Source organism: Ranitomeya imitator, chromosome 2 (assembly GCF_032444005.1).
Source record: "Ranitomeya imitator isolate aRanImi1 chromosome 2, aRanImi1.pri, whole genome shotgun sequence".
Taxonomy (NCBI): domain Eukaryota; kingdom Metazoa; phylum Chordata; class Amphibia; order Anura; family Dendrobatidae; genus Ranitomeya; species Ranitomeya imitator.
This window is the reverse complement of record NC_091283.1, coordinates 448,914,888-448,936,822: the sequence shown is the minus strand read 5'-3', so window position 1 is coordinate 448,936,822 and position 21,935 is coordinate 448,914,888. Positions and strand designations below refer to the sequence as shown.

At 45.3% G+C, this 21,935-nt stretch overlaps 1 protein-coding gene across 2 annotated transcripts in view; it reads left to right on the top strand.

Moving 5' to 3' along the window:
- Nucleotides 1–349: 349 nt before the first annotated feature.
- HELZ2 (helicase with zinc finger 2) overlaps nt 350–21,935 on the top strand; it is a 62,856-nt gene continuing 41,270 nt past the window's right edge. The window contains exons 1-9 of one of the 2 annotated variants that reach the window (XM_069751053.1): nt 350–544; nt 7,005–7,962; nt 8,537–8,720; nt 8,946–9,053; nt 9,168–9,697; nt 10,453–11,082; nt 13,502–14,279; nt 15,357–15,432; nt 16,532–19,922. In XM_069751053.1, coding sequence (XP_069607154.1) covers nt 7,013–7,962; nt 8,537–8,720; nt 8,946–9,053; nt 9,168–9,697; nt 10,453–11,082; nt 13,502–14,279; nt 15,357–15,432; nt 16,532–19,922 — 6,647 coding nt within the window. In that variant the 5' untranslated portion in view covers nt 350–544; nt 7,005–7,012. The remainder of the gene's footprint in view (nt 545–7,004; nt 7,963–8,536; nt 8,721–8,945; nt 9,054–9,167; nt 9,698–10,452; nt 11,083–13,501; nt 14,280–15,356; nt 15,433–16,531; nt 19,923–21,935) is intronic. The other variant, XM_069751054.1, reaches the window with a different exon arrangement.

The following is a 21,935-nucleotide window of genomic DNA, read 5'->3' as shown; positions in this document are numbered from 1 at the left end:
TTGTGCCCCTCTCCCCCATTAGCCCTGTGCCCCCTCTTTACCCCATTACACTTGTGCCCCTCTCCCCCATTAGCCCTGTGCCCCCTCTTCTCCTGAGCTCTCCCCCACTACACTTTATCGCTGTTTCCTTCTCCCCCGAGCCCAGGATCGTTTCTCCGGTCTCCAGCACACACATCGCCCCCGCTCCTCACCATCACCACGGTGTCGCCCCGGTCAGGATAACGACTCCCGGGCGAGGCTGCGGTGACGAGAGCGAGAAGTCACATCCCAGAGAGAGGAAACGAAACTACAGACGTGAATCACACGATAGACTGTAAAGAGAGAGCAGCAGCACAGAGAGAGCAGAGGCGGCAGACATCACCGGGCTGCGGGAGGGACTGTAATCCCGGGGAGAGGAGACACCGCAACCGCCGAGACTGCTCAGGTGAGAGAGAGGGCGGCAGGACGGGGAGAAGAGAGACACTGCAGCCACAGGGAGAATGTGAAGCGGAGACTGCTCATTATATAGAGAGACGCCATCCTGCCGGCAGGGACCGCAACACTGGTAAATAGCAACAGAGTCCTATGTACACAACAACAGCCACAATGTAACCGCGCAGACACGTGGCTCCAGGACTGAGACAGTTAAAGGGAACCTGTCACCCTGTTTTTTGAGATTGAGCTATAAATACTGTTAAATAGGGCCTGCGCTGTGTGTTCCTATAGTGTATGTAGTGTACCCCGATTCCCCATGTATGCTGAGAAATAACTTACCAAAGTCGCCGTTTTCGCCTGTCAATCAGGCTGGTCAGGTCGGGAGGGCGTGGTGACATCGCTGGTTCTTCCTCAGCTTTACGTTGGTGGCGTAGTGGTGAACAAGCAGCGCGCGATCTGCGCTGCAAACCCATCGCGGTTTTTACTGCGGATTTATCGCGGTTTTTACTGCGTTTTCTTCTGCGGATTTCTATTTGAGCAGCTGAAAATCCGCAGAAAAGAAGTGACATGCTGCGGAATGTAATCCGCAGCGTTTCCGCGCGGATTTTTCTGCAGCATGTGCACAGCGTTTTTTGTTTCCCATAGGTTTACATTGAAATGTAAACTCATGGGAAACTGCTGCGGATCCGCAGCGGTCAAATCCGCTGCGGATCCGCAGCAAAATCCGCAAAGTGTGAATATAGCCTTAGGGTATGTGTCCACGTGCAGGAAACGCTGCGTGTCTGGCGCTGCATAGAGCCGCAGCGTCAGACACGCAGCGTCCAGATGTTACAGCATAGTGGAGGGGATTTAATGAAATCCCGTCTCCACTATGCGTGGTAACACGCACGCGGCGGCCCTGCGACTCCGGACATGCTGCACGTCTTTTCAGATCGCAGCATGTCCGTATATCTTGCGGCGACGCTGCGTCGCCGCAAGATATAGCACAGGGCCCTATGGTGGGGAGCGATGATGCCGGATGTGTGCTGTGAACACATCCGGCATCATCGCGTCCCAGAAAGGGGGCGGGGCTACCGCAGAGCGGCTAAGCCGCTCCGGCGATACCGCCGGCCATCCTGAAAGTGGACACATACCCTTAGAGGAAAAGTATAATAGAAACATATGCACCACTTCTGTATTTATCACCCACTCCTGGTTTTGGCTTACAAATACTGAGGTAAAATACTGACCAAATACTGCTAGTGTGACGGCAGCCTAATACTTGGGATACAGAACAATGACACTGACACTTGGGGTACAGGACACTGATACTTGGGGTACAGGACACTAATACTTGGGGTACAGGACACTGATACTTGGGGTACAGGACACTGATACTTGGGATACAGAACAATGACACTGACACTTGGGGTACAGGACACTAATACTTGGGGTACAGGACACTAATACTTGGGGTACAGGACACTAATACTTGGGGTACAGGACACTGATACTTGGGGTACAGGACACTGACACTTGGGATACAGAACAATGACACTGACACTTGGGGTACAGGACACTGATACATGGGGTGCAGGACACTGCAACTTGGGGTACAGGATAGTAACACTGATACTTGGGGTGCAGGACAATGACACTGACATTTGGGGTACAGGACACTGATACTTGGGGTACAGGACAGTAACACTGATACTTGGGGTACAGGACAATGACACTGATACTTGGGGTACAGGACACTGATAGTTGGGGTGCAGGACACTGATACTTGGGGTACAGGATAATGACACTGATACTTGGGGTACAGGACACTGATACATGGGGTGCAGGACACTGCAACTTGGGGTACAGGATAGTAACACTGATACTTGGAGTACAGGACAATGACACCTACAGTTGGGATATAGGACAGTAACACTGATACTTGGGGCACAGGACAGTAACACTGATATTTGGGGTACAGGACAGTGACACTGATACTTGGGGTACATGACAGTAGTAACACTGATACTTGGGGTGCAGGGCACAGATACTTGGGATACAGGACAGTAACATTGATACTTGGGGTACAGGACAATGACACTGATACTTGGGATGCAGGACACTGATAGTTGGGGTGCAGGACACTGATACTTGGGGTACAGGATAATGACACTGATACTTGGGGTACAGGACACTGATACATAGGGTGCAGGACACTGCAACTTGGGGTACAGGATAGTAACACTGATACTTGGGGTACAGGACAGTGACACTGATACTTGGAGTACAGGACAATGACACCTACAGTTGGGATATAGGACAGTAACACTGATACTTGGGGCACAGGACAGTAACACTGATATTTGGGGTACAGGACAGTGACACTGATACTTGGGGTACATGACAGTAGTAACACTGATACTTGGGGTGCAGGGCACAGATACTTGGCATACAGGACAGTAACATTGATACTTGGGGTACAGGACAATGACACTGATACTTGGGATGCAGGACACTGATAGTTGGGGTGCAGGACACTGATACTTGGGGTACAGGATAATGACACTGATACTTGGGGTACAGGACACTGATACATAGGGTGCAGGACACTGCAACTTGGGGTACAGGACACTGATACTTGGGGTACAGGACACTGATACTTGGGATACAGAACAATGACACTGACACTTGGGGTACAGGACACTAATATTTGGGGTACAGGACACTAATACTTGGGGTACAGGACACTAATACTTGGGGTACAGGACACTGATACTTGGGGTACAGGACACTGACACTTGGGATACAGAACAATGACACTGACACTTGGGGTACAGGACACTGATACATGGGGTGCAGGACACTGCAACTTGGGGTACAGGATAGTAACACTGATACTTGGGGTGCAGGACAATGACACTGACATTTGGGGTACAGGACACTGATACTTGGGGTACAGGACAGTAACACTGATACTTGGGGTACAGGACAATGACACTGATACTTGGGGTACAGGACACTGATAGTTGGGGTGCAGGACACTGATACTTGGGGTACAGGATAATGACACTGATACTTGGGGTACAGGACACTGATACATGGGGTGCAGGACACTGCAACTTGGGGTACAGGATAGTAACACTGATACTTGGAGTACAGGACAATGACACCTACAGTTGGGATATAGGACAGTAACACTGATACTTGGGGCACAGGACAGTAACACTGATATTTGGGGTACAGGACAGTGACACTGATACTTGGGGTACATGACAGTAGTAACACTGATACTTGGGGTGCAGGGCACAGATACTTGGGATACAGGACAGTAACATTGATACTTGGGGTACAGGACAATGACACTGATACTTGGGATGCAGGACACTGATAGTTGGGGTGCAGGACACTGATACTTGGGGTACAGGACAGTGACACTGATACTTGGGGTACAGGACAGTGACACTGATACTTGGGGTACAGGACAGTGACACTGATACTTGGGGTGCAGGACACTGATACTTGGGGTACAGGACAGTAACACTGATATTTGGGGTACAGGACAGTGAGACTGATACTTGGGGTGCAGGACACTGATACTTGGGGTGCAGGACAGTAACACTGAAACTTGGGGTGCAGGACACTGATACATGAGGTGCAGGACAATGACACTGACAGTTGGGGTATAGGACAGTAACACTGATACTTGGGGGAGAGGACACTGATACTTGGGGTACAGGACAGGACACTGATACTTGGGGTACAGGACAGTAACACTGATATTTAGGGTACAGGACAGTGACACTGACACTTGGGGTACAGTGACTCTGATACTTGGGGTACAGGACAGTGACACTGATACTTGGGGTACAGTACAGTGACTCTGATACTTGGGGTACAGGACAGTGACACTGATACTTGGGGTACAGTACAGTGACTCTGATACTTGGGGTACAGTACAGTGACTCTGATACTTGGGGTACAGGACAGTGACACTGATACTTGGGGTACAGGACAGTGACACTGATACTTGGGGTGCAGGACACTGATACTTGGGGTACAGGACAGTAACACTGATATTTGGGGTACAGGACAGTGAGACTGATACTTGGGGTGCAGGACACTGATACTTGGGGTGCAGGACAGTAACACTGAAACTTGGGGTGCAGGACACTGATACATGAGGTGCAGGACAATCACACTGACAGTTGGGGTATAGGACAGTAACACTGATACTTGGGGGACAGGACACTGATACTTGGGGTACAGGACAGGACACTGATACTTGGGGTACAGGACAATGACACTGACACTTGGGGTGCAGGACACTGATACTTTTGGTACAGGACAATGACACTGACACTTGAGGTACAGGACAGTGACACTGATACTTGGGGTGCTGGACACTGATACTTTTGGTACAGGACAATGACACTGACACTTGAGGTACAGGACAGTGACACTGATACTTGGGGTGCTGGACACTGATACTTTTGGTACAGGACAATGACACTGACACTTGAGGTACAGGACGATGACACTGACACTTGGGGTACAGGGTATTCAGTCACCGTACAGGATAAAGACACTGACACTTGGGGTACAGGACAATGACACTGACACTTAGGGTACAGAATATTCAGTTATCGTACAGGATAAAGACACTGACACAGGATACAGGACAGTGACACTTGGGGTACAGGATAATGACACTGACACATTGGGTTCGGGATAATAACACGGACGCTTGGGGTACAGGACAATGACAAGAACACTTGGGGTACAGGGCATTGATATTTGAGGTATATGATACTGATACTTGGTGTACAGGATAACAGCACATTGATATTTGGGGTACAAAATAATGACAATGGTACTTTGGGTACAAGATAATGACACCATGATACTTGAGGTACAGGACAATGACACTGACACTTTGGGTACACGACAATGACTCTCGGGGTACAGGAAATTGATATTTGGGTACAAAACACTGATACTTGAGGTACAGAATAATGGAACATTGATATTTGGGGTACAAAATAATTGCAATGGTACTTGGGGTACGAGATAATGACACTGACTCTTTGTTCAGGATGATAGCACATTAATATTTAAGGGACAAGACATTGACTCTGATACTTGGGCTACAGGATAATGACACTGACACTTGGGGTACAGAACAAAGATACACTGATTCTTGGGGTACAGGGAAATGACACTGACACTTGGAGCACAGGAGAATGGCACACTGATACTTGAGATACAGGACAATGACACTTGACGTACAATATAATGGCACATTTATATGTGGAGTACAGGATAGTGACACACTAAAGGTACTGTCACACTAGACGATATCGCTAGCGATCCGTGACGTTGCAGCGTCCTCGCTAGCGATATCGTCCAGTGTGACAGGCAGCAGCGATCAGGCCCCTGCTGGGAGATCGCTGGTCGGGGAAGAAAGTCCAGAACTTTATTTCGTCGCTGGACTCCCCGTAGACATCGCTGAATCGGCGTGTGTGACACCGATTCAGCGAAGTCTTTGCTGGTAACCAGGGTAAACATCGGGTAACTAAGCGCAGGGCCGCGCTTAGTAACCCGATGTTTACCCTGGTTACCATCCTAAAAGTAAAAAAACAAACACTACATACTTACCTACAGCCGTCTGTCCTCCAGCGCTGTGCTCTGCTCTCCTCCTGCTCTGGCTGTGAGCGTCGGTCAGCCGGAAAGCAGAGCGGTGACGTCACTGCTCTGCTTTCTGGCTGCCCGGCGCTCACAGCCAGACCAGAGAAGCAGAGCGCCGAGGACAGACAGCGGAAGGTAAGTATGTAGCGTTTGTTTTTTTACTTTTTAGGATGGTAACCAGGGTAAACATCGGGTTACTAAGCGCGGCCCTGCGCTTAGTTACCCGATGTTTACCCTGGTTACCGGGGACCTCGGGATCGCTGGTCGCTGGAGAGCTGTCTGTGTGACAGCTCTCCAGCGACCAAACAGCGACGCTGCAGCGATCCGGATCGTTGTCGGTATCGCTGCAGCGTCGCTATGTGTGACGGTACCTTAACACTTGGGTACAGGACAATGACACTGACACTTGGATTATATGATAATGACCCTTGGTGTGCAGGACAATAGCACTGACACTTGGGATACATGATAATGACACTGACATTTGGGGTCCAGGACAGTGACACTTGGATTATAGGACAATGACACTTGGGGTACAGTATAATGGCACATTTATAAGTGGAGTACAGGATAATGAGACTGACTCTTGTGGTACAGGATAATGACACTGACACTTGGATTATAGGACAATGACACTGACATTTGGGTATAGGACAATGACACTTGGTACACTGTATAGTGACACTTGCGGTACAGGATAATGACACTGACACTTGAATTATAGGACAATGACACTTGGGGTACAAGACAATGACAATTGGATTATAGGACAATGACACTTGGGGTACAGGACAATAACACAACAACATTCGAGGGAGTACACAGTGATGACCAGAACAACAGATCTTGGTTGCTTGCCCCATAGGTTAGTAAATGTCAGTATCTGAGATGATAACTATTTAATGGAATCTTTATTATTGTTCTAGGAACAGCGATGGGGCAATCTCTGGTGCCAGATCTCCCCAATCTGACAAAACTTCTAGAAAAGGTGGAATTACACTTGGCTTGTGTCACCTGCAGCAGAAAAAAGCAAATAATCACGTACATCTACCAACCCTTGCAGCACAACTGTTTTGCTCAGCTTCTCCTTGCAAGAAGTAAGGAACGTAGTAGTGAAGAAGATTGGTATGAGGTGAGACAGCGCCCATCATACCCACTGCCCGCCCGCTATGATTTGTGCTGGCACTATCGACCTGGAAAGGGTTGTATTAAGCATCAACAGAATTGCACATTTGCTTGGTCTAAAGAAGAAATTCTTGTTTGGTCTTACGAGAGGGAAAATAATCTTGAAAGTCAGCAACTCAGGTCCATTTTACTTCCAACACCATCACCTGCCACTGCTGGTAAGAAACCGGAGAACTTGAAAGATATTTCGAGTCAATTTGGGGGCCAATTTCGGGACATTTGTGAGCAATGCTTCTATCAGAGCCCACCAAAGGTCATCCTTACTGATTCATGCCAATGTCATCCTCGCCCTATTCCACTACTCGCTCACATTGTGATAGACGACACTAAGAAACAGTGTGACATCATTCGTCCATTGCCTTCTTCTTCACACCACATCCGCTTGTGTAGCCAACGTTCTCGTGGACTTCTGTGCTCAACTGAGAAAGGACAGTGCCCAAATGCCCACAGCGAGGTAGAGCTTGCAGTTTGGAAAGCAGAACAGACCTGTGGATTCACCCGTGGGAAGATTAAGGAGGACCAAGAGTTGAATATGGGTTTTTACTGTCGTCTGTGCCTGATTAGTGCCAACACTCAAGAAAGTTTTGAGGTTCACTGTGCTTCTTTGGAACATGGGCGCATGATGGCAGCTGATTCTTTGTCAGGATGGAATCATCGCGCACCACCATATGGCATCAGTCGATTTTCTCTCTGTGAAAGGTGAGTCTCGCTTAAGAAAAAATTAGCTGTCAAAGAATAGGAGTTGATGTCCGGTCTTGAAAATAGAAAATTACTACCAATCTACAGCATAAAGGGGCTGTGATGCCTAAGAGAGGGTGCAGATAAACACGGGAAACATGTACCACAGCTATTCCTAATAATTATAAATTTAATTAGAGTAGGACGTCAACATGTCCTATTCTTGTTCTCTTCTTTTACCCTTTGTCATTGATGACTCATCAGACATCATTTGCCTGGGGAACTTTTTCATGTTCTCTTCCTGTTTTTGACTGAGAGTTACAGAACCATAATGGGGGTATACACTACCCCATTTAGTTTAGTCATTGTTGAATATACCTGAAGAATATTGGGGGAGTTGTCTTTATATTCTGTCAGAATTTAAAAATTCATTGCATAATTATCAGACTGTATTTCACAAAACATTGAATGCAAATGAACCTAAAGCATATGGTTTGATCCCATTACTTTAGCACACCAATAATGTAGTCTTCTACTGGAAATGTATCGAGCAATTTTTAATTGGAATGTGTTTTTTACTTTTTGTTATGTTAAGCCCTTTGCAGTGTATATATGGGCATGCTTGTCAGAAAGCTCACAGCCAGGAAGAGTTGCAGGAGTGGATTCTCAGGGTCAAAGTCAGCAGACGAACTAAGCAGTTAGTGGTGGAAGAGGGTCTCCAGTCTTATCAGGACCGCCTTGTTCAGGAATATCAGCTCTACAACAGTGAAATGGAAGTGGTGAGTTGTACACAGTCTACCTTCAGTAGACATATATTGCACCTATGAGTGTTTTGTGTTAATAATTGGAACCGTTGTTGCCTTTTGTACAACCGGTTTTATTGACGTATTGCAGTGAACAATTAAAATTTGCAATTTCTTTGTGTTCAGGGGTTATTTTCAGTCTCTTAGTGATCTGAACTTTTAGAGTTTGATCTGAATATGTTTCGATTTTTTTCATTGCAGCTTTCAGAAAAAGTAGAAGGCGTTAAAATAATATGTAACCAACTTCTAAAAATCCATTCCAAAGATAAGGATGTGCAAAGAACATGGGATTTTACTCTACAATCAAAGGTAACTTTTGTGATGTCTGAACATGTGCAGGGCATATCCATGGTGGAGTTACTCTAGTGATGTAATCTATGCTATTTGTGCCTGCCCTAAGATATAACTTGTTATTTACTGTAGATGCCACTCCTCCATGTTGCCTTGTTGAAGACCGATCCTGGAGCCATCTTTTCTTTGAATGCTGAGGGTTATCAAAAACCCTGCCATTATGCCGGAGGACGTTGTTTCCTGGTTAAAGGGTCTCGGACACAATATAAACTGACCATACATTTCCAATCCTTGGCCTTTGGATTTTTCGAGCAGTGGTTGACTTTGGATTTTGGAATTCGTCCAGTTTTGCTTCAGAAGATCTGCATACAGGTTGGTGGTCAAGAAGAAACCGTGAGTTGCCAGGTTGAAAACTCATGCCAACATGAAAGACCACTATCATCCTCAGAACGTTGGTACCCAGACAAGATCCTCTGCATCCCATGCAAGGAGAGGACACTTGAGGAAAAAAATCTTCTTGAATTATACAAACCTCCTTCCAGGAATCCTTATTATGTTCCATCAACTGCTGATAGGTTGCCACTAACGGTGGAAAACTACCGCCATATGATGCATGGTGGTCTTCTCCAGGAGGAAGCAGCAAGAGAACAGGTGATATCCAGGTGAGATAAAGTACAACAAAGCTCCATCAATAGCAGAGACCTTGCATTAACACCTCTCTTATAGTGCCATAGTGGTAGATAATCACATCCTTTCTGCAGTCATCATTAGCGGGATCGTAGTGCATATAGATTTACACAGCTCAGGATTAATTTAATAGGAATTTGTCACCAAGTTTTTGCTATGTCATTTGAGAGCAGCCTGGTGTAGTGTAGGGGCTGAAACCCTGATTCTATTGATGTGTCACTTGCTGGTAACATGCTGTCACTTTAATACAATCACAGTTTTCTCTACTGCTGATCAAGCAGTGATAAGAATGCTGAGCCCTGTATAAATGTGCCCATACCACTGATAGGCAGCTTTTTGTGTATACTGTGCATAGGCAGAAAGCTGTGAATCAGTGGTGGGGATGTGTTTTGATTAGGAGGCACAGGACACCCAGTCCAGCAGTGATAATCTCCTGCTGATAAAACACTGATTTTATTGAAACAGCAATACACATCCTAGTAAGTGAAACATCACTGGAATCGGGGTCTTGGGCCCTACATCATGCTGCTATCAGATTGCCTGCTATCAGATTGCATAGCAAAAAACCTGCTGACAGATTTCAGTGAGTTCCCTGTAGTGGTAACTGCAAGGAGCTAACAATTTATTGCTGTCCATGCTGGGAATTTGGTGCTGTGATTAGTAAAGTGGAACTCCAGTCAGATTGTGAAGCGTAGCACCACTAACCATAGCGATGTGTCCTTTTTCATAGGTTAAACTTAAAAGTCTCAATAACCTTTATGAAAATGGTGAATGCTCAAAATGGAATGAAGATTGCAGCTCCCGGCGAGCTCTTCGCAGAGGTTCCTCTACCTACTGGGATGACTCAAGATACTGAAGAAGGGTATTTACTGCAAAGATCTGTGTCCACAGCCCTCATTGCCCCTTGCCCTATGCAAAATGACAAAGTCTATGAAGTCCTCAAGGACTGCAATGTCGAGTTAGAGGGCAGTGTTTTACTGACATTAACAGAGAGGTGTTGCAAAGAGCTGTCTTTGGAGCTAAATGCATCTGCGCAGCTGGAGATCCAGTTCCAGATCGATCGTCACGAGTTCTGCATTTACCATGAAGCCGTTGACCGCTTATTGGATGAGAAGTTAATACTACCAGATCTGTCCAAGTGCCAATTACCAGTCTACCAGGAGAACATGTCATGGGGCAACAAGAAACAGCAGCGGGCAATCTCTTACATAGCTGGATCAGTGACGGGGGATAAGCCAGTAGCCCCTCTCATTATCTATGGACCATTCGGTACAGGGAAAACATCTACTCTGGCCCAGGCTGCTTTACACGTGATAAGACAACCACACACCAGAGTGCTGATCTGCACCCGTAATAACAGGTACCAGCGATGTCATTGCGTGATTTATAGGGAATGTGTTAGTTTAGATAATACTTGTATCAAATCATTCTGGAGCATCTTTTCTTAGAACTCTACGTTGTTTCATTCCTCTGTTATTCCTCCTGGGAATGTATGAACACATTGAGAACTTAGTGTTTTAATTTCCCTAGTCATTGGGATGTGCCCCAACACATTCTAAGGGTATGTGCAAAAAGTCGTAAAAATTAACCTTTCAGTCCATTCTAAAAAATATGAATATGAAACTAGCAAAGTATTTTATTAATCACACTGCAGTAAATTAGTGGTGAATATCTACGGCAATTGGACAACATATAGGTTTCCATTCATTGTCCACTGAAGTATGATCTGCCAGTTCATTAAGAAGTGTGTCAGGACTGGAATACTTTATGATGAACTTAGCTGTGCCTGGCCATGTACCCATACTGGCAAGTTTGTTACAAAAAAAATGGCAAAAGTCAACAAATTGTTTGCACAAATTGTGCAACAATTCTAGCAGATAGAGAATTTGGCCCAAAGGATTTTCTGCAGATTTGAAAATGTATTCGCATGGATTCCATAATTGAAAATCCTCAACAAATAAGTGGAGAATCTACCATGACACCGTCTATGGTTGGAAACATCATGATAAAATAATTTGCAGGACTAATAACAGACGAGAATACTAAAGTATGCATTGATCTATAGCTATAAAATATAACTAAGGAACTCCTACTAATAAATTTTCTTAACCACATCTCAGTAGAGATCAATTTTCGATACTCTAATTGCCCTTAAGTAATGTATATACTTTACTTGGCTTGTCATTTGGGCCCTAGTGCTTTAAGGGTGTGTCCACTTTTGGGTTAGGCTAATGGGGGGCAGTACCATAACAAATTACCCTTGTTATTGGAAAGGTGGCTTTAAGGTACCTTCACACTAAACGATATCGCTAGCGATCCGTGACGTTGCAGCGTCCTCGCTAGCGATATCGTTCAGCTTGACACACAGCAGCGATCAGAATCCTGCTGTGATGTCGTTGGTCGGGGCTAGAGGGCCAGCACTTTTCTTTGGTCGCTGGCTCTCCCGCTGACATCGCTGAATCGGCGTGTGTGACACCGATTCAGCGATGTCTTCGCTGGTAACCAGGGTAAACATCGGGTTACTAAGCGCAGGGCCGCGCTTAGTAACCCGATGTTTACCCTGGTTACCATCCTAAAAGTAAAAAAAAACAAACGCTGCATACTTACCTTCGGCTGTCTGTCCCCGGCGCTGTGCTTTCCTGCACTCACTGTGAGCACAGCAGCCGGAAAGCAGAGCGGTGACGTCACCGCTCTGCTTTCCGGCCGCTGTGCTCACAGCCAGTACAGAGAAGCAGAGCGCCGGGGACAGACAGCGGTAGGTAAGTATGGAGTGGTTGTTTTTTTTTACTTTTAGGATGGTATCCAGGGTAAACATCGGGTTACTAAGCGCGGCCCTGCGCTTAGTAACCCGAAGTTTACCCTGGTTACCGGCATCGTTGGTCGCTGGAGAGCGGTCTGTGTGACAGCTCTCCAGCGACCAAACAGCGACGCTGCAGCGATCCGGATCGTTGTCTGGATCGCTGCAGCGTCGTTTAGTGTGAAGGTACCTTTAGAGTCTGGGTCTAAAGGTACCTTCACACTAAACGATATCGCTAGCAATCCGTGACGTTGCAGCGTCCTCGCTAGCGATATCGTTTAGTTTGACACGCAGCAGCGATCAGAATCCTGCTGTGATGTCGTTGGTCGGGGCTAGAGTGCCAGACCTTTCTTTGGTCGCTGGCTCTCCCGCTGACATCGCTGAATCGGCGTGTGTGACACCGATTCAGCAATGTCTTCGCTGGTAACCAGGGTAAACATCGGGTTACTAAGCGCAGGGCCGCGCTTAGTAACCCGATGTTTACCCTGGTTACCATCCTAAAAGTAAAAAAAACAACCACTACATACTTACCTACCGCTGTCTGTCCCCGGCGCTGTGCTTCTCTGCTCTGGCTGTGAGCACAGCGGCCGGAAAGCACAGCGGTGACGTCACCGCTCTGCTTTCCGGCTGCCCGGCGCTCACAGCCAGAGCAGAGAAGCAGAGCGCCGGGGACAGACAGCGGTAGGTAAGTATGTAGCGTTTGTTTTTTTTACCTTTAGGATGGTAACCAGGGTAAACATCGGGTTACTAAGCGCGGCCCTGCGCTTAGTAACCCGATGTTTACCCTGGTTACCGGCATCGTTGGTCGCTGGAGAGCGGTCTGTGTGACAGCTCTCCAGCGACCAAACAGCGATGCTGCAGCGATCCGGATCGTTGTCTGGATCGCTGCAGCGTCGTTTAGTGTGAAGGTACCTTTAGGACATTGATGGACAGTCGACTTGCATATTCATATTACTCCTTTTCTTTTGCTTTGTCTTCATAGTGCCGCTGACCTGTATATCCAGGAACATTTCCATCCATATGTGGAGAAAGGCCACCCTGAAGCTACGCCTCTGAGAGTGAAATTCATTGATAGTCCCATAAACAGAACACAGCCTATCACACTCCAGTACTGCCCACTCAGCCCCGATAATTCTACCTTTGTCATCCCCCTTCAGCACACTCTTGACAATTATCGCATTATTGTGACAACCGCGGTCACTTCCCGAGATCTGAATGTGCCGCGGGGTTACTTCAGCCATATCCTAATAGATGAGGCGGCACAAATGATGGAGAGTGAGGCTTTGATCCCGTTGGCTTTGGCAAACCATCATACACGTGTGGTCGTGGCTGGAGACCACATGCAGGAGACCCCACGGTTCTTCAATAAAAAAGCTGAAGAGGAGCACACTATACTCACCCGTCTGTTCTCCCATTACCAAGGTAAAGACTCTCAAGTGGCCAAAAGTGGACGTATAATCTTCCACCAAAACTACCGCTCTGTCCCCGACATCATCTCATTTGTGTCACGATGCTTCTACGTTGGCCGCAAGAATGCTATTGAGGCTTGTGCAGACAAACCAATGGAACCGCCAAATGGCAGCCACGCGCTGGGGCTTTACCATTGTCATGGCACTTGTTCACTTGAAGGAAATTCATGGGTGAATCAGTCAGAAATGTTTCAAGTGATTGAGATTGTCCAAGATATTCTCAAACGATGGCCTGAGCAGTGGGGAAGAGTGGACAGAAGGAAAATTTGTGTGGTGTCCCATGGAAGTCAGGTACTGTGGAAAAAGTAATTTCTACCTTTTCTAGATTTCATCTCATTGAATGGTGTTTAAAGTAGTTATATTCTTGTACATAGGGGGCAGTATTATAGTAGTTATATTTTTGTACATGGGGCAGTATTATATTAGTTATATTCATATACATAGGGGGGCAGTATTATAGTAGTTATATTCTTGTACATAGGGAGCAGTATTATAGTTATATTCTGTACATAGGGAGCAGTATTATAGTAGTTATACTCTTATACATAGGGGCATTATAAAATAATTATACTCTTATATATGGGAGGCAGTTTTATAGTAGTTATATTCTTGTACATAGGAGCAGTATTATAGTAGTTATATTTTTCTACATAGGGGCTGTATTCTAGTAGTTGTATTCTTGTACATAGGGGGCAGTATTATAGTAGTTATATCCCTGTACATAAGGGCAGTATTATAGTAGTTATATTCTTGTACATAAGGGCAGTATTATAGTAGTTATATTCTTGTACATAGGAGCAGTATTATAGTAGCTATATTCTTGTACATAGGAGCAGTATTATAGTAGTTATATTCTTGTACATAGGAGCAGTATTATAGCAGTTATATTCTTGTACATAGAAGGCAGTATTATGGTAGTTACATTCTTGTACACAGGTGGCAGTATTATAGTAGTTATACTCTTGTACATGGAGCAGTATTATAATAGCTATTCTTGCACGTAGGGGCAGTATTATTGTCATTGTATTCTTGCCCATAGAAGCACTATTATAGTAGTTATATTCTTGTACATAGGGGCAGTATTATTGTAGTTATATTTTTGTAAATAAGAGGCGGTATCATAGTAATTGCGTTCTTGTACATAGGGGCAGTAGTAGATTTATACTTGTACATAAGGGACAGTATTATAGTACTATTGTACATAGGAACAGTATTATAGTATTTATATTCTTGTACATAGGAACAGTATTATAGAAGTTATGTTCTTGTACATAGGGGCAGTATTATAGTAGTTTTTCTTGTACATAGGGACAGTGTTATAGTGGATGTCTTGAATTGTGTTTCTTGCTTTTTTCCCTCACTCTTCAGGTGAAGCTGATCCGACAGGAGCTTCGCAAGTTAAAGCTATCTGATGTCACAGTAACAAACTACAGCAACATTATTGGTATGCACTCCCTATAATGAAACAGTTCAACTTTTTAAAAGGCTCTTCAGAAGTTTTTAAATTGCTTTAGTTAGACAGCGTGAAAATAAGCAAGTTTGCATTTGACTTGCTTTTTCTATCTGCTGTCTCTACTGTCATTCTCTTGCACTGAGCTTGGCTTCTATTGCATGGAGAGTGTGCAGTAGCTACATTGCAGGAGAGAGGTTAGCTCCTAACATACCAGCCACCTCTATCCAGACCATTTATTTCAGTAAGCTGCTCATCTCCATCCCCCCTATCTTTCATCTTCTGGTGAGTTATAGTTATACATCATCAGTCGGCAGCTTTCAGAGCAAGTCTCTTAGGCTGGGTTCACATTGCGTTAATAGCAGCCCGTTAAACACATACGTTAACTGGCTGCTGTTAACGCAAGTGTCGTTATGACAGCACACTAGCGCAGATAGAGCATCTGCTAGCTCTATTTGCGCTAGCAGTGACGGACCCGGAAACGCTGCAGACCGTGTCTCGGGGTCCGTCACTCAATGACGGCACATCGCTAGCGCACGCCCATTGTGGGCGTGCGCTAGCGATGCGTCCGACATTGCATTCAATGGCGGCGCTAGGAACGCAATGTGAACCCAGCTTTAATTTCAGTTCCCAGAGCTGTATGATTGTTTAAATGCATTGTCTCTATATGTAAATGCAGGTATAACAGTGACAAACCACTGATAACTGAATGTGTTTCAGCAGAATGTGTGCTGAGCTTTATAGCTCTACTAATACTACAGTTCTATTCACCAAAAATGTCACTCGAGGAGGTGAGGCCTTTTAGAAACCAGGAAGTCAGGAGAATACCTCTTTAAGTTCATTCCTAAGTGACAGGTGTAGGGTTAGTTTCACTGAAACCTATATAACCAGAGAGTTACCATGTGAACACCATGCTAATGTTGCTCTAGATAGATTTAAATGCACATCACCAGTAACAACTGAGTCCAACCAACTGCCCAATTGTTCAACCTATGGCAATTTTGATCAGTTTCTAATGTTTTATTTTATATTACATTTTATTCAGCTTTTTCCTTTAACTGTACTAATCTTTTTTTACAATTCTCCTTTACAGGTTGTGAATACTTTGTCATCATTCTTAGCACTGTTCGGTCTGTGGACAGTCTGCCTGTTCAACCTCCATCCACATCTACCTTCAGCTTAGACTTTTTCTGCGATCCTCGAGTTCTGAACACGATCCTGACACGTGCTCGTGCCCAGGTCATAGTAGTTGGAGATGTGGTGGCCTTGTGTTCATTTGGTGGGTGCAGCCGTATCTGGAGGAACTACCTGCGGGATTGTGTGAAGGCAGGGAGTGCAGTGCCAACAGACCTTAATGTGGAAGAAATAAAACAGGTCGTGTGTGACCTGGAAGCCTGGAGGCTACCGCAAGGAGAAAAATACACTGATGGAGACACCGACTCTTGGATATCTGACTTGGACATCATTGCTGAAGATGCGATTCTTCAGGAATTGCTGGATAGCAAAACAGAAACTTTTGTCAGTGTGACAGAGGAAGGAATGGTGGAAATTGAGCCAAGAACCAATATAGTACAAAAAAGAGACCAATATACCCACTTTTCTACTCATAAACTTGAGCAGTACCTGAAGTTGCAACCCAATACCTACAAAGTTTGTCAATTGATCAAGGAAAGCTTTGACCGTGGCTATGCTGTCACTGTTGAAGAGCGTCCACCCCGACGCATAAATATTACTGGTCGCCTCAACTGTGGACTCGCATTTAGTGGGGACAAAGTGGTTGTCCAGTTGTTTCCAAACACTAATAATCAAGCTGGAAAAGTTGTTGGAATCTTAGAGGCAGGAGAAGAAAATCGTCGCTTTATATGTGTCATGGACCCTAGGGATCATAAGATTATGATTCCCATTGACAGATCAGTCACCAAGATTTTTTGTCCACATTGTAAAGGAGACCCAAACCTAATTCCAATCCGTAAATTGAAAAGTAGTCTTATTGTTACAGAACGTTTTCAGAAGCTGACCAAGGAAATGGGACGGGACCAATTGTTCCTGGTGGAAGTGGTATGTTGGCGGGAGGGTTTCTACTTTCCCTTTGGCATCGTAAACAGCATTTTACCTCCTGTGCTAAGTTTAGAACAAGGCCTTAACATCCTAAACCTGGAATATGGGATTGAAAATGGCAGTAATTACCCTGACGAAGTCATGGCAGAAGTAAACAAAATTATTTATTTCAACAAGGACAAAGACAGAAAGGACTGCAGAAAGATTCTTACCTTCACTGTGGACCCTGCACATGCCAAAGACTTGGACGATGCCATCTCTGTACAAGATCTAGGTGACCACTACGAGATTGGTGTCCATATCACGGACCTGGCTGCTGTGATTCCCCAGGGTAGTGCTTTAGACACTGAAGCCAGAAGACGAGGAGTCACCTTCTACTCCGCTATACATGATGCAGTCCATATGCTACCACATAAGTTGTGTTCAGATCTATGCAGCCTTAAGCCAAATGTGGACCGGCTGGCAATATCGCTATTTGTGAAAGTGAAGAAGGACACTGATGAAATGGTGGATGGCTATTTTTGTCACACCATTATCTGCTCTAAACGTCAGTTATCCTACGAGGAGGCCAATTCCATTCTGCAAGCTAAGACAGGAGATCCTCCAATATTTAGCACAGTAGAAGGTTGCTTGTGTATCGCTGGGAAGTTTTCAGATGTCCATCGCTTGTTCCGTCTTGAGAAAGCTTCTAATTACAAACAGCCTGATGAAGATCGTCCCCCGGGTTTTAGGAAAGCTCAACTGATGATTGAGGAATTAATGATAATGTATAACAGCTGGGTGGCAGACTATCTAACCAGCAAAGACAAACTGATGAATCTCACACCAGTACGATGCCAGAATGGGCCAAGCTTTTCAAAGATTGAAGAGCTGCGAACCAAGTTTCAGCACCTTTTACCATTTTCTCCCTTCTTGTCACACCATCTGCTGGATGTTCCCGAATTACCAAGTCCCTCATCTAAACACAAAGTCAACATGCTAACCTCAGTCTGGAATCAGCTGCAAGATGCAGCAGAAAAGGAAGACCATGTCAGAATCACTGACCTTCTAGCCACTGAAGACCTGCACCCTCAGCTGAGCTATGCCGTTCGAGAATTTAGAACCCAACTGGGCCGTTCATTTTTCATCCAGGCAGGCTCACCAAATGCCAGTGGGCATTACTCCCTCCAACTATGTGCCTATACCTGGGCTTCATCGCCGCTTCGACGTTACATGGATATTGTGGTACAGAGATTGCTTCGAGGAGATCTAGGAAAAATGTCAACATCCCTCATTTCCCCTAAGGAGATGGACTTGGTATGCCTTAACTTTGATTTGAGGGTTAAAAAGAGTTCATCCTATGAAAGGAGGGGGCATGCACTCAAATTGGCAATATCCCTCCATGAAGAAGTGCAGCAAAAGGTGGCAGTGATCATTAGTGCCGATGCCAGGAATAAAAGTGTTAAGGTAGCTTTCCCACTAAATGGTGATTCCTTGTCGAGTCCAATGTCACTAGATTATAGCAGTTTGCAGCCAGTAGATAAACCAACATCTATAGAAAATGGCTCCAGTTTGACTTGGAGACGCAGGATATATTCCTACTCAACCTACCGAGAAAAACCTCTAAAACAAAATGTACGCAAAGATATGATCTCTTTTAATTCCAAAGCCTGGCATGAAGCAGTCTCCGCAATAAGCCAGGGGAAGTCATTTCAGGCAATAAATGCCTTGAAACAAGGTATTGAAAAATTTGACCCCATGAGTTTTGTGGATCACAGTCACTGTGGCCACTTCTTGGAAGTTACACTCAATTTGCAACCAGGGAACTGTCTTCCTATCCAGCTGTGCAGCGTTCTTGACCGCGGGTTACCTTTGCCCAGTCCTCAGCTCTGCTCTCCGGCACCAGGAATAGAACTTTGCTTGGAACATACATCTCGACCCATTGACTGCTTCTCTAGTCTGGCCAAACAAGCTCCTCTTCAACGATACCGAACCATTAAAGAATACCAGTCAGTGTGGTTACCACTCTGTGCCATGGAAGCAGTGGATTCAGCTGTCGGTGAAGGTGGTGGAATATTCTTGAGAGATGTCCCTGTGAAGTGGAAGAAAACGGGAGGTAGCACGCAAGCGGTGGGACTGAAAGGATCCTTTAAACTGTCCTTGCATATAATTCAAGATTGTGACCTTGACATGGACTTTCGTAATTGTTACCTTTGCATTCGGATGGAAGGGTTGAAGAGATGCATCACCTCAGACCTTTCAGAATATGACACCTACACATGGGTGGCACACGGCCTGACTGAAGTCAGCAACGATATTTCCAAAGAGGAAGGTGGCAGAGTGTCCTTCTGTATACATCAGGCCACCATGAAGGAAGTTCCCAAAGCAGCCTTAGGACAGGATGCCAGATTCACTGTGGAAATCATACCGAAGCTGCTACCAGACATGTAAGGAAAAAAATCCTATTTCTAAATTTCTAAATGGTAAATCTTCCAATGTATGCTGTAGAGACCTAATCTATCTCACGTCTGAAGGTTTGTTACAGTTGTATCCAGTCTACACAATCCCGTGTGACACCAGAATGACACATTGTACCTGTACTGATACACTGTAACTATCAGGACAGAGAATTGTGCTGCCGATCTGTTCACTCATAGATGGCACTGTCTAGAATAGATATATTGTAACAAACATTCAGCTGTGAGAAGTATCGGTTCCGGACTGGTTTTCACCCACTGGACGTAATCAGAATGTCTTCCTTCAATGAAAACAAGCGGAGAACCTGAAAATTACTAAAAAATTGAAGCACAGAGTATATTGGGAAGTTGCAGAATATTTTTGCTTAATGATTAACTCCTATAATGAATACAGTTAAAGAATGTGAGCTGAAAAGTACAGTTGTAAGGATATCAGTATCTGTAAGGCACTTAAAGGGAACCTGTCACCTGAATTTGGCGGGACTGGTTTTGGGTCATATGGGTGGAGTTTTCAGGTGTTTGATTCACCCTTTCCTTACCCGCTGGCTGCATGCTGGCTGCAATATTGGATTGAAGTTCATTCTCTGTCCTCGTTAGTACACGCCTGTGTAAGGCAAGGGTGAATCAAACACCTGAAAACTCCGCCCATATGACCCAAAACCAGTCCCGCCAAATTCAGGTGACAGGTTCCCTTTAAGTGGGTTTTCCAGGCTTATCATATTGATGACCTGGTGGTCTGACACCCTGCACTCCCACCAATAAGCTGTTATTAGCTTCAGATGGGGCTGGATATAAACAGTGAAGGAAGCTGACCGGCACAGCGCCCTTCACTGTGTAGTGGCCGTTCCCGAGTACTGCACGACATCACGTATTCAGGAGCTGAGCTGCCGAAACACTACAGGACATCAATAACCTTGAAAACCCCTTTATGGCTGGATCTAAAGACCTCATTAGGATGGCTTATCACAACTGTTAAATTGCACAAGAATGCAGCCCAAAATCCTGTGCTATACTTGTTCTGCATTTTGGGCTACATTCCCACAATGAGATTTTGGTGCGGTTTTTGATCTTTCATATTTTTTTTATATCAAATTCGCAGCGTCGTAGGCCTCTTTCACACTTTCGTCTTTCAGCTCCCGTCACAATCCGTCGTTTTTTGAGAATGCAGGATCCTGCATTTTCTCATAGACTTGTATTAGCGATGGATTGTGACGGATGGCTATCCGTTCCATCCGTCTTTCACTGGATCCTGCATAAAAAAACGGGAAATTCTTCCATGCACGCTCTCTTTGAAAAGACGGGACCCATCGCTGGATTCCTGCTTTTCACAGTCAGCGGCGCTGCCCGTCACTGGCTACAATGGAATCCTATGGGCGCAGGATGCGTCGCTGTGAAAAGCAGGAATCCAGCGACGGGTCCCGTCTTTTCAAAGAGAGCGTGCATGGAAGAATTTCCCGTAAGGGAAATTCTCTCTCGCTCGCTCTCTTTCTCTTTTTACTATTGATGCTGCCTATGCAGCATCAATAGTAACAAGATATAATGTTAAAAAAAATAAAAAATCGCAATATTCTCACCTACCGGAGTCCCGCACAGACTCACCGATGTTCCCGGCAGCTAGCGTTTACTTCCTAGTAATACATTGCGAAATCTCGCGAGATTTCGCAATGTATTACTAGGAAGTAACGCTAGCTGCCGGGAACATCGGTGACGCTGCGCGGGAACTCCGGTAGGTGAGAATATTTCAATTTTTTTATTGTTTTTAACCTGGTTTGTGTTGTGTATGCGGAAAACCGCTGCGAAGACTCATACACAACAGGTGCACATAGGCTAGACAGGTCCGTCAGAAAGACGGGCCCAGTGCACACGTTTTCCACAATCTGCACAGGATCCGTCATTTCAACGTCTTGACGGATCCTGTGCAGATTTGGAAGACGGAAGTGTGAAAGAAGCCTTACAGTTCCAGCAAAGTGGATGGGATTTCTA